General features: G+C 48.9%; 1 protein-coding gene across 1 annotated transcript; it reads right to left on the bottom strand.

Moving 5' to 3' along the window:
- Positions 1–10,732: 10,732 nt before the first annotated feature.
- On the bottom strand, positions 10,733–11,657 carry LOC306956629 (olfactory receptor 10AG1-like; the record flags this gene model as incomplete). The annotated part of the gene is given in 4 exon segments (XM_079547897.1): positions 10,733–10,789; positions 10,793–10,965; positions 10,968–11,222; positions 11,225–11,657. Coding segments are annotated over 4 exon segments (918 nt in total).
- Positions 11,658–12,189: the final 532 nt, after the last annotated feature.

Raw genomic sequence — 12,189 nt, 5'->3', positions numbered from 1 at the left:
AACGGTCCTGTGACGGGTGTGCTGTGTGTGATGGATGGCTGTGGTGTTGCTGGTGATACTGGTACTGGTGGGCTGGATGGAATGGAGCTTACAGTTCTGCTCACAGGAGCAGAAGTACTCTCTGGCTTGTTTAGGGGACTAAATATCAGTCAGTGTGCAAAATATGGTGTGAGGGCGATCATTTTGCTTCTCAAACTTCCTACTGCTGCTGTTATCTACAGTGACAATGTCTCACATTGTTTGAGTGAGGAAATGCAAAACTGTGCAGTCAGAACTCATGCCCCTAGAAGAACATTTAGAATGCAGGGCAGAGGGCCAGACAGGGCACTGCATCAATGTCATTGCCACCAAAAAAGGATGGAGAGTCTCAGCAATTGGGGGCCCCTGGCTGGCGAGCACTGAGGCTCCCATTTGCTACCTGGCTGAAGGGGCAGCATTGTGATCAAGGCTTTGGGTATTCTGATCTTGTGAAGGCTTTTGGGAAACTGGTTATGTTGTTGGGTATGTATATTGACTGAGCAAGCAGGGCACACATGTGCTGGGGAGCAAGCTCTCTGGAATGATTTCCAAGTCTTTAAACTAGGTCCAAAGAGGCAAGAGAGGGGAATTCAGTGTGGCAGAGAAGGGCTGAGGGATGTTGTCACTGTGGGAGATTGCAGGGAAAAACCTCTGAGCTGTCCCATAGGATCATACAGGGACTCCTCAGAGAAGGTCATGTTGCCAATACCCCATCCAAAATCCTCTTGCACCCCCTAGGGGTAACTGCACCTGCTGCTTCCCTGAAGTGCCTGTAGACCAGTGTGCATAGCATGGGAAATGAACAGGATGAGCTGGAGATCTGTGTACAGATCTTAGAAGTGATTCTTTCTGCACAAGCTGGCAGCTCAGCACTCACCTCCAAAGGTGGTGCTGTTTTGCCTGAGACGCTGTGAGAATCCTTCTTTATTTATTTATTTTTTTTTTTGGCTCAGAGCTTGCTTCCTGAGGTATTTCTTGTGATAAGACTGACTTGTCTAGAAGATGAGTGATGGGTGTTGTTGTATGGCAATCAACATCACTGTTGGACAATTGTCCACTGTGTGGACAGTTTTAGCTGTTTGCCTTCAGAAGATAGTGCTCAGGACTGTTTATTGGCGGAAGACCTAGCGTGTGAGCAAATAACTCCTGTTTGCTATGGGAGACTGGGGGACGATGCCATTGCATCCTGTGAAGGCAAGGTACAAGTTGGTGCCTCCCTGCTCCCTCTTATCTGCTGGCAAGGCCAGGAAGATAGGAACAAAGGAATTTGCTGCTGAGATCCCAGAGCCAGAAGCTGCCACTCCAAGGAGAGCTGACCCAACCACTTTGGATTGAAGCTGTCACTCCAAAGACACCTGACTCGACCACTTTGAAAGCACTGGAAAGGGGCCATCATTCTCGTCGTGGTCATCGTCAATAGAACGACTCTGCCTGATGACCCACCACTACTGAAGAGCAAAGACTGAACTACGAACCTCGCTGGATCCATGGTGCTGACTATCTCCCTCTTGCTTCCTATAAAGACTCCTTGCTTCTTCTTTCCCATCTTTCCTATCGCCCTCCTTCCCTTCCCCATCACCCTAAATCGTAATAGTGTCCGTCCTCCCCTTCCCCATCTCCCTAATTAAGATTTGTAATAAACTGGTCGGACAACATTTGAACTGTTGCTTCTTAATCTCATGCCGGGTATATAGATAATAAAAGAACCTCCTCTCCCTCCAATAAATTGGAGCAAGACAGATGCCCATCTGGACTCTGTGATCAGTCCATGCTGTTGTGTCACAAGGAACAACTAGTGAGACTGCAGAACCATCAGAGTAAGGCAATGCCAGGTGAGTGCCAGTGCAGGAGTCGAGGTGAGTGTCTGCAGCCTGCAGGGAAAAGGAGACTGGTGTAGGACTGCATGGAACAGCCTCTGGTGGAGATGGCCAACAGCACTGGCAAGGCTGGAGGGATCTGACAGAAAACCAAGGTCTTTATCCTCTAGGATGTGGCAGCTGTGTCTGCTGCTGAGGCTCAGGAGGGCACACGTTGTCCTCGTGCCACGGGGGCCTCCTTGCCTCCTTACAGCCCTGTAGGGAGGCCAGTAGGTGTCCTATCATTCTCTCTCACAGAACACTCCACACCCACATCCCACTGACCGTGTGAGAGCCTTGGGCCATCAGAGAGGGACAGGACCACCCTTCCCAGAGGCTGCAGCTATGGCCCTACCCTTCTGTTGCATCAGCCATATCAAGGGCTTGCCTCAACTCAAAGCACCTGCACAGGGCCTTTGCCTGCTGGGAATCACAACCTCCAATTATCTGCTGTAACATGGATGTATGGGAACTGCTGAGTCACGGCCTAAACCTCTGATTGATCACCTCAGGCGAGCCATGAGTCAGCCAGAGGAGCATAGGTGAAGGCAATTCACCTGTGCTGCCGGAAGGGGTGGAGCCAGGCTGCACCCCTCCTAGACCTATTTAAGAGCTGGCTCCCAGTGGGGAAGCATCTCTTCTGGAGATCATCTCTCTTGGTGTTTTGTGGTGAGCCCAGCATAAGGGTAAGCTCTTCCACTTACTCTCTTTTTGTTATCGTTGTCTACTTTGCCCAACTCTCTTCATTATATTGTGATCATAACGTCTTGATATCTATTGATTATGCAATTATGTTGTGATTATAACATCTTGATATCAATTGGTTATACACTTGGCGAGCCAGGCAGGCCGAAGATACTAAAATTAACACCTTGTCTTTTCTTTGGAATTTCTATGAATGGGCCAAGGGGGTGAACAATGCTCCTCTAGAGAAAATGATTCTAGGGCAGATCCCAGGATTTGAGGGATCGCCCTATTATGAGCTAGCTGTTGTCATTGAAAAATGGGGTTCCTTATGCGTTATGGGCACTATCTCCCCATATTGCATGGCGGACTATTTTCAAGGACTTGGCAAGGATGTCCTCATTACTAACGAAAGACAACTGGCTGCATCCATGGTGGCATGGCCATTATTAAGTGCCTTAAATCATGCAGATATAAGAAATAATACTTTAGAAACTGAAAATCAGCTTTTGAAAGACCGCATTGAAAAGCTGGAGCACGAACTTGGCGTTTTAACAGGGAAGAAGAAGCCAATTCTACATCTTCCCGTAGGCCAAATTCGTAGCATTTCAATAAATGATGACCAGACTCCTGAATCAAAAGACTTCATTGATCAGGAAAACAAGAAATCCAAATCAGACCTTGAATGTCCAATTCTGACCGATCCACTGGAAGTCCGTCCTGTCGTAACCCAGAAAACAAAAAAAAGTACAGGACAGACCGGCAGGGGTGCCGCCTGATCAGTGGCCCCCTGCCCAGACTCATTTACATGTAACAGCCCGGCCATACACAGCAACAGAATTAATGGATTTAGTACAGCGATTTCGGCAGAAGCCTAGAGAAAGTGTGCCCGCTTGGTTATTAAGACTGGGGGATTCTGGGGCAGAAAGTGTCTTGGTGAATGGCCCAGAAATAGCCAAGTTGGCCACCATGACTGTCCATCCTGCTCTCAGACAGAGGTTATACGTAGGTAATCAATATCGTGATGAAAACCATTCTATACTAGAATGGTTAATGGTGGCCTGCTGTATGATATGGTCGAATAAATCAGACATACCTTTACATACCTGCATGTGGTCCTCCATGGAGGACCTTCAAAATTATACCCGCGAACTGGGTGTAAGAGAGGCTATCTATAAAGAGACATTTGATGGCCCTGATATGGTTAAATTTTCAGCAGGGATGAGAGATTTAATTTTACAGCAAGCTCCCTCCCATCTCTACGGCACCCTAGTCTCCATATTAAATCCCCTTGTAGCGTCAGAAGCCGTAGTCCAGCAGGCTGCCCAGTTAGTTGCCGACTTGGGAGAAACAGAACGCCTGCAGACTAGGTGCAATATTCGGTTTTTGGAGGAAGCAGAGGTCCTGCCCGGTAAATAAAACCAAAATGCCGGCTACTCGAGCTCCTCCATCGGGACCCATAAGGGTATCCCGAAAACAAATGTTTAATGATTTAATTTGGGCTGGGGTCCAATTTGCTAAGATTGACCGCCAGCCCAACCATGTCCTTCTCCAGCTCTGGAGACAACTAAAGGACAATCAAAAATTCCAGAGCTACCCTAAGAAATCAAGGGTAAGATCTATAGGGAGGGTTCCAACAACAAAATGGAATCTAGAAGATTTTATTGTTCCAAATAGGAAAAAAAAGCCACCTCAGGTGCCTCGGGCCACAATGCCTGAGCTGTCGGAAGCAAAAGAATTGGCCCTAGCACAATTCATGGAGTGACAAGGGATGTTAGTCCCCGTAGGGCCTCCAGACGGGACCGGAGGCCCTATGTAGAATTAATGATTTATTGGTCCTGAAAAAATATTCAGAGAGTTATGGCATTGGTAGACACGGGAGCAGAAACATCAATTATCTATGGAGATCCGGGAAAATTTGATGGTGACAGAGTGATGATTGATGGTTTTGGTGGACAGACTATTCCTGTCACCCAAAAATGGTTAAAACTGGGGGTTGGGCATCTCCCACCCCGAGAGTACAAGGTGTCTATTGCCCCAGTCCAAGAATACATCCTGGGCATAGATATACTATGGGGTCTGGCTCTCCAAACAACCGTGGGAGAGTTCAGACTTCGACAGAAATGTATCAGTATCCGGGCCATGCAGGCAATATTAAGAGGCCATGCGAAACATGGGCCTGTTTGCCTGCCGAAACCGCGCCGGATTACTAATGTCAGACAGTATAGACTCCCGGGTGGGCAAGATGAAATATCGAGAACGGTGCAGGAATTAGAAAAAGCGGGTATTATAAGACCTGCACACAGCCTGTATAACTCCCACATATGGCCAGTGCGAAAGTCGGATGGCACATGGAGGATGACAGTAGATTACAGAGAATTAAATAAGGTCACGCCGCCTATTCATGCAGCCATACCCAATATTGCCTCCCTAATGGACACATTGAGTAGGGAGATAAAAACCTATCATTGTGTCCTAGATCTAGCAAATGCATTCTTCAGTATCCAAATTGCTGAGGAATCGCAAGATCAGTTTGCGTTTACGTGGGGAGGCAGGCAGTGGACCTTTCAGGTCCTGCCACAGGGGTACGTGCATTCACCAACGTATTGTCACAATCTAGTGGCGCGTGACCTGGCTGATTGGAGAAAACCTGATGATGTTAACCTATATCATTATATTGATGATCTCCTGTTGACATCCGACTCACTGGAGGCAGTAGGACAGGCAGCAGATTCATTAACCGCCTATTTACAACAGAGGGGATGGGCTATAAATCCCCCAAAGGTGCAAGGTCCAGGCCTGTCCGTACAATTCCTGGGGGTGGTTTGGTCAGGAAAGACCAAAGTGCTACCCAGTGCTGTCATAGATAAGGTTCAGGCGTTCCCAGTCCCTACAACATCAAAGCAGCTGCAAGAGTTTCTAGGTATATTGGGTTACTGGCGTTCCTTTATACCTCACCTAGCGCAGCTGCTAAGGCCACTATACGGACTCACAAAAAAGGGGCAGCTATGGGACTGGGGGAAAACCAAACAGGATGCTTTCCAACAAGCAAAACTGGCAGTTAAACAAGCCCAGGCATTGGGTATATTCGATCCTACCCTCCCAGCCGAGTTGGATGTTCATGTTACTCAAGACGGCTTTGGTTGGGGCCTGTGGCAACGCCAGAGCTCTGTTTGGACCCCCATTGGTTTCTGGTTTCAGGTTTGGCACGGAGCAGAAGAAAGATACAGTATGATTGAAAAACAGTTATTGGCTGCCTATTTGGCATTACAGGCAGTAGAGCCAATAACTCAAACAGCTGCAGTTATAGTCAAGACCACTCTGCCAATTCAGGGGTGGGTGAAAAGATCTGACCCACCTTCCTAAGACAGGGGTGGCCCAAGCACAAACAGTGGCACGATGGGTCGCCTATCTCAGCCAAAGGAGCAGTCTGTCTTCATCACCCTTGAAAGAAGAACTCCAGAAGATCCTAGGCCCAGTGACGTATCACAGTGATGCACCAAAAGAAATACTGGTCGCTCCACCAGAGAAGAGTCCCGTTCAGGAGGGAAAATATCCTATCCCTGAAGATGCCTGGTACACAGATGGGTCCAGCAAGGGCAACCCGAGCAAGTGGAGAGCAATAGCGTACCATCCTTCCACCGAGACAATCTGGTTCAACGAGGGGGATGGTCAGAGCAGCCAATGGGCAGAACTGTGAGCCGTGTGGATGGTTATAACCAAGGAACCCGGTGATGGTATCCTGAACATCTGCACAGATAGTTGGGCTGTGTACCGGGGGCTCACTCTTTGGATTGCACAGTGGGCCACCCAGGAATGGACTATCCACACCCGACCGATCTGGGGCAAAGACATGTGGTTAGATATATGGAATACGGTCAAACACAGGACTGTACGTGTCTACCATGTTTCTGGTCACCAGCCCCTACAGTCACCGGGAAATGATGAAGCCGACACACTGGCCTGAGTTCGATGGATTGAGAATTCACCATCTGAGAACATCGCCCGCTGGTTACATCAGAAGCTACGGCATGCTGGACAAATGACAATGTGGGCAGCTGCTAAAATATGGGGACTGCCCATACAACTATCTGATATCATCCAGGCATGCCAGGATTGTGATGCTTGCTCCAAGATGAGTCCAAGATCGTTGCCCGAAGCAACAGCCCATCTTGCTAGGGGACACAATCCTCTCCAGCGATGGCAGGTCGATTACATCGGGCCCCTTCCTCGGTCTGAGGGGGCAAGATACGCCCTGACCTGTGTCGATACTGCAAGTGGGCTACTGCAGGCCTATCCAGTACCGAAAACAAACCAGGCATATACCATCAAGGCACTCACTAAACTGACGTCTGCCTACGGGACACCTCAAGTCATCGAGAGCGACCAAGGAACTCATTTTACTGGTGCAACGATACAGCGCTGGGCAGAAGAAAATAACATCGAATGGCGATTCCACCTGCCATATAATCCAACGGGGGCAGGCCTCATCGAACGTTATAACGTATTCTTAAGGCTGCCCTGAAGACAGACTCCCAGTCCTTGCAGGGGTGGATGAGAAGACTGTATGAAACCCTGCGGGACCTGAATGAAAGACCTCGAGACGGCAGAGCCAGTGCCCTGAGAATGTTGCAGACGACATGGGCCACCCCGCTTAGGATCCAAATTACGGGCACTGATCATCAGGTAAGACCCCAGATTGGTAATGAAAATAATCTTCTGCTCCCTGCCCCTGAAAATTTAGAGCCGGGTACCCATAAAATAAAATGGCCCTGGAAGGTGCAGGTAGGACCCAAGTGGTGTGGCCTACTTGCACCCTGGGGGAGACTGTTGGAGGTGGGAGGCTCAGCAGTCCCTCCAGTAACAAGTACATGGCCTACTGATATTGTGGTCAACACTCCGATCTTTATTGCTAAATGGACCCCCATCGTGTCCCTGTGGCAGATCAGGACACCTCCTTTGGTGCCTGATATCATTATGCACCGCAGACATCCGGCCAGAAGGTGTGGTACAGGCGGCCAGGACGTGCCCCAGTACAGGTGGAAGTGTTGACCCAGGATAGAAATACGGCCTGTATCTTGCCCTGGAGAGCAGACCTTCCCCTCCTGGTACCTCTGAAACATCTGTATTACTCCCTGTGAGTCTGTGAGCCTTCAGGACCACCGGAAGGAACAAAACGCCATCCAGCGTTCCAGTGTTGCTGTCAGATCACGTACAACACCCGGTGATGGTCTGCATGGGACTGATGGAACATAGAACGGACCTGCACCTCAGGACCTAATGCCTCCAGTCATATCATCAAGCACTGGCCCATAGAAGAGTATGGACATGCACTGATCATCACTCGTCTTGAATTGTACCAACACACGTCGCGATAAAATTGTATAAGCGTCGCGATATAGCGGATCTCTGTCTTAGGGAAAGCTTACCCTTTAGTTAACCTGATCATTGGTTCACGCCGTGAAGGGGTGGAGTGTATGGGAACTGCTGAGTCATGGCCTGAACCTCTGATTGATCACCTCAGGCAAGCCATGAGTCAGCCAGAGGAGCACAGGTGAAGGCAATCTCACCATTGCTGGAAAGGGTGGAGGCAGGCTGCACCCCTCCTAGACCTATTCAAGAGCTGGCTACCAGTGGGGAAGGATCTCTTCTGGAGATCTCCTCTCTTGGTGTTTTGTGGTGAGCCCAGCATAAAGGTAAGCTCTTCCACTTGTTCTTTTTGTTATCGTTGTCTACTTCGCCTAACTCTCTTGATTATATTGTGATTATAACGTCTTGATATCTATTGATCATACACATGGATGTGGGGAGGCTTTGTTGGTAATGGCTCCACAGGGACCAATTAACACTCCAACACTCTCCAACATTTCTGGACAGTGTTTTGACTGCACCTTCATCATTTGGTTGCAGCTGTCTTCTCTCAGTACCTGAAGTTCATGCACACCACATTCGCTGTGGGGCTCATTACAGTGCAGAAAGACCTAACAAGGCATTTCCCACAAGTCTTCAAGACTTGAACTGTTCATGAGGGATGTCTCAGTGTTGCAGACAAAGTTTTCCAGGAGCACTGTCCAAAAAAGGAGTTGTCATATTTAAGGGTATTTTTTATTACAGCAGACACAGAGATGTCAGTGAGTGCGGCACAACCCCTGTGACACAGATGGCAGCTCCGTCAGGGAGAGGGAGATACCGCCAGCATGGGGATAGCATTGTGGGGATGCAAGAGGGAAATGTAGTCAGTGAGAGCTGATAAGGGGATAGTGACTGCACCAGACAAAGATGGGAATTAATGTAGATGGAGGAGAAAGAAGCCTGTGGAAGAGGAGGGAAGCTTGTGGCCAAGTGTGTGGTCCGTGCTTGTTTGACTGGGTGTGTGGGAGGCATGGGAGGGAGCTGACTCCCTCCAGGACCCCGGACTACAACCTGAGGATAAGATGCCTCAACTGATTCATCTGGATCCCATCCCTATGGAAGTGTAAAGGGCTGTCCTGCAGAGCCAGGGAGCTGCAGGGAGATGTGGGGGGGGGAAGGAAGGAGCCCCCCAGCAGCACAGGGGCCTTCTGCTGCTAGAGGTGCTGCATGGGGCTAGGGGCTCACAGCTGCACTGCATGCATGGGACCTAGCAGAGGGGACTTTTCAAGAAGGAGGACCAAACATGGGAAATCCTGCCCTGTGTTCATTTTCCTAACCTTAAGGTAGGGATGACTGGAGAAATGGGAGAGGAGCTATCTGTATTGAGACATCACTGAGGCTGCTGTACTGATAAACAGGAGGTTCTTCTGCATGTGCTGTTCATCTTTTCACAATTGAGAAATCTTTCATCCTCCATCGCTGCTGTTTGGGACAATTCAGGGCCAATTAACTGATTTGAATTTGAAAGGGGATGGTATGTAAGACGTATGTTGAACACAAGAAAGGAGTTCTGTTCTGATACTGCAATAAACCGAGAGAGCTCTGACTGGACTGAGCACCGACAAATGCCAGCTTGCAAACAGAAATGATGGTAATACTCAAATCTGAGAACAGCATCAGAGCTGTGCGTGGATTTCTGCTTCAAAGGGAACCGACTTTGCGACACTCCCACTGTCCTTCAGCACTGAGAAAACTGAGTGTGAACAACTTAGGGAAGGATGGATGCTCTGTTCAAGATCTCAGCACAAACCCCTGTTGTTTTTCCCATGTCCACCAACTCTGTAAGTGCTGTAGTCTGAAACCGTTTGGTTCTAAAATTCATTATGGAAAAACCGGGGGAAAAAAAACCCAATCTCAGAGAAGTTGTAGCGTTTAGAATGAGTGAAAGGATAATGATACAGAACTATAATTCTGGAGCAATCGTGGGGCTCAGGACCACAACAACCCATTTGCACTCACAGTGCTGCGGAGCATGTCGGCATCTCTGAATTTTTGAGCTGTTTTTTCTCTTGAAAACTTGGAGGTTAATAAATACAGAGGTTGTTTGTTTGCCCCTTCCCAGGCACGTTTGCTTTCTGCTCACTCTTGGACACCACATCCAAATGGAGTTTTTAATATTTGAGCATTGCAGCGTTGGCTGGGATAAAAACAAGAAGGCTTTGCATTGTCTGAACTGAGAGGTGACTGACCAGGTTACTGAGACATAACTTGATCTACACACGTGTTAGAATACGTCATTTCTTTCTGGCTTGAACTTTCAGTTCAGATCTTAATAAATCAGAGGCCAAAATGTATGACCTTCCCCAGGTCCATACAGCCTCAGTAGAGCATTAAACATAGCACAGCTGATGGGCTATGAGTGAGTCTGGGCAAGACTGACATCCCCTTCCCCCTTCTCCTTCTTCTTTAACCTGCAGAATTCTGACTTCAATACCGTTAATGAGGCACAGAGCAATCATAGGAAGGATAATATGCAGTATAATATGGCAACTAAGACTAAATTGCAAGTACAGACTTTGAAAAGCTGGGGAGAAGGGAGCCCTCATTTCTTGCCCTGTAATGACGTGACATGAATCCCCCACACACCCTTCTCTATACTGCATAAACTTTGATTCCTACTGTAAGATGCAGTGGGTTGTGGGATGGTGCAGCAAATCTAGAGGTGTCACATCTGGAAGTGTCTGAGCCAATACCGGATGCCAGCACTCAAACAGCCAAATGCTCATTGTAACTATTTGGGCATATTTCACCTACTCTGAGTATTACTTTTTCCACAGGAGTTTTCTCAGGGCGATCCTCACTTCCCTATTCCTCATACTCTAGATGACAGGGTTAAGCATCGGGGTCAGAACCGTGTAAAACAGGGCAAGGTATTTGTCAGTGTCTGCGGGGCGGTGTTTGAAGTACAGGACTGTGGCTGAGCCATAAAAGAGTGTCAGCACCATGAGGTGTGAGGTGCAGGTGGAAAAGGCTTTGTGTCTGCCCGGAGAAGAGTCATCTTCAGAACCGTCCCGATAATTCTAACGTAGGAAGCGACGATGATGGAAAAGGGAAGGACGGCAAATAGCAGGATGACAGCGTGCAGGGTCACACGGCTCCAGAAAGTATCTGCACAGGCCAGCTCCAACAGAGGGGGGACGTCACAGGAAAAATGATGGAGATGATGGGATGCACAGAAGGGCAGGGAGAACACTTGATAGGTCTTGCCCACTTGTATTGGTATGGCAGCCATCCATGAGCCAACCACCAGCTGACGCAGAAGCCCCCATTCATCACCAGGCTGTTGCGCAGGGGGTCACAAATGGCCACATAGCGGTCGTAGGCCACGGCGGCCAGCAGAAGGCACTCAGAGCTTCCCAGCAAAACCAGGAAATACAGCTGGGCAGCACAGCCAAAGAAGGAGATCCAGACATCTCCCATCAGGAAACACACCAGCATTTTGGGGAGAGTGGCCGATGCGTAGCTGATCTCCAAGAAGGACAAGTTTCTCAGGAAGAAATACACGGGGCTGTGGAGGCTCAACTCCGCCACTGTAACCAGCACAATCAGGCCGTTCCCAATGACAACTGTGACATAAACAAGCAGGAAGATGGTGAAGCACACGCCTGGCAGCCCAGGATGATCAGTAAACCCCAAAAGAAATGCAGGTCCAGCGGTGTGATTCTTCAGGATATTTCTCTGGGGCATCTTCTCTGCATAAAACAACACCAACAATACTCGGTTAGAGAATGCCCATCCACCAACATGTACAGCTCCAGCACACAGCCTACAGACAGCAGAGCAAAACGGACTTCAGGATTAAGAGACCTTGACCAAAATCTGAATGTAGGTATGGCACCCTAACTTGGCATTCTGGGCAGATTCAAGATGGCAGTCAGGCACACCCAGTTGAGCATAGGGTCAAAAGTTCCATGTTTGGTCCTTCTTGAAAAGTCCCCTATGCAATGCCCTGACGATGCAGTGCAGCTGTGAGCCCCCAGCCCCATGCAGCACCCCTAGCAGCAGAAGGCCCCTACACATCTCCCTGCAGCTCCCTGGCTCTGCTGGACAGCCCTTTACACTTCCATAGGGACAGAATTCAGCTGAATCAGTTGAGGCATCTTATCGTCAGGATGTAGTCCTGGGTGCTGGAGGGAGTCAGCTAAATTCCATGCCTCCCACACACCCAGCCAGACCAGCACTGACCACACATTTGGCCACAAGCAACTGGCCTCCTTCT

This window comes from Tetrao urogallus (genome assembly GCF_951394365.1).
Source record: "Tetrao urogallus genome assembly, chromosome: 34".
In the NCBI taxonomy this organism is placed as follows: domain Eukaryota; kingdom Metazoa; phylum Chordata; class Aves; order Galliformes; family Phasianidae; genus Tetrao; species Tetrao urogallus.
Note: the sequence above shows the minus strand (reverse complement) of the source record. Positions and strands in the feature narration are given on the sequence as shown.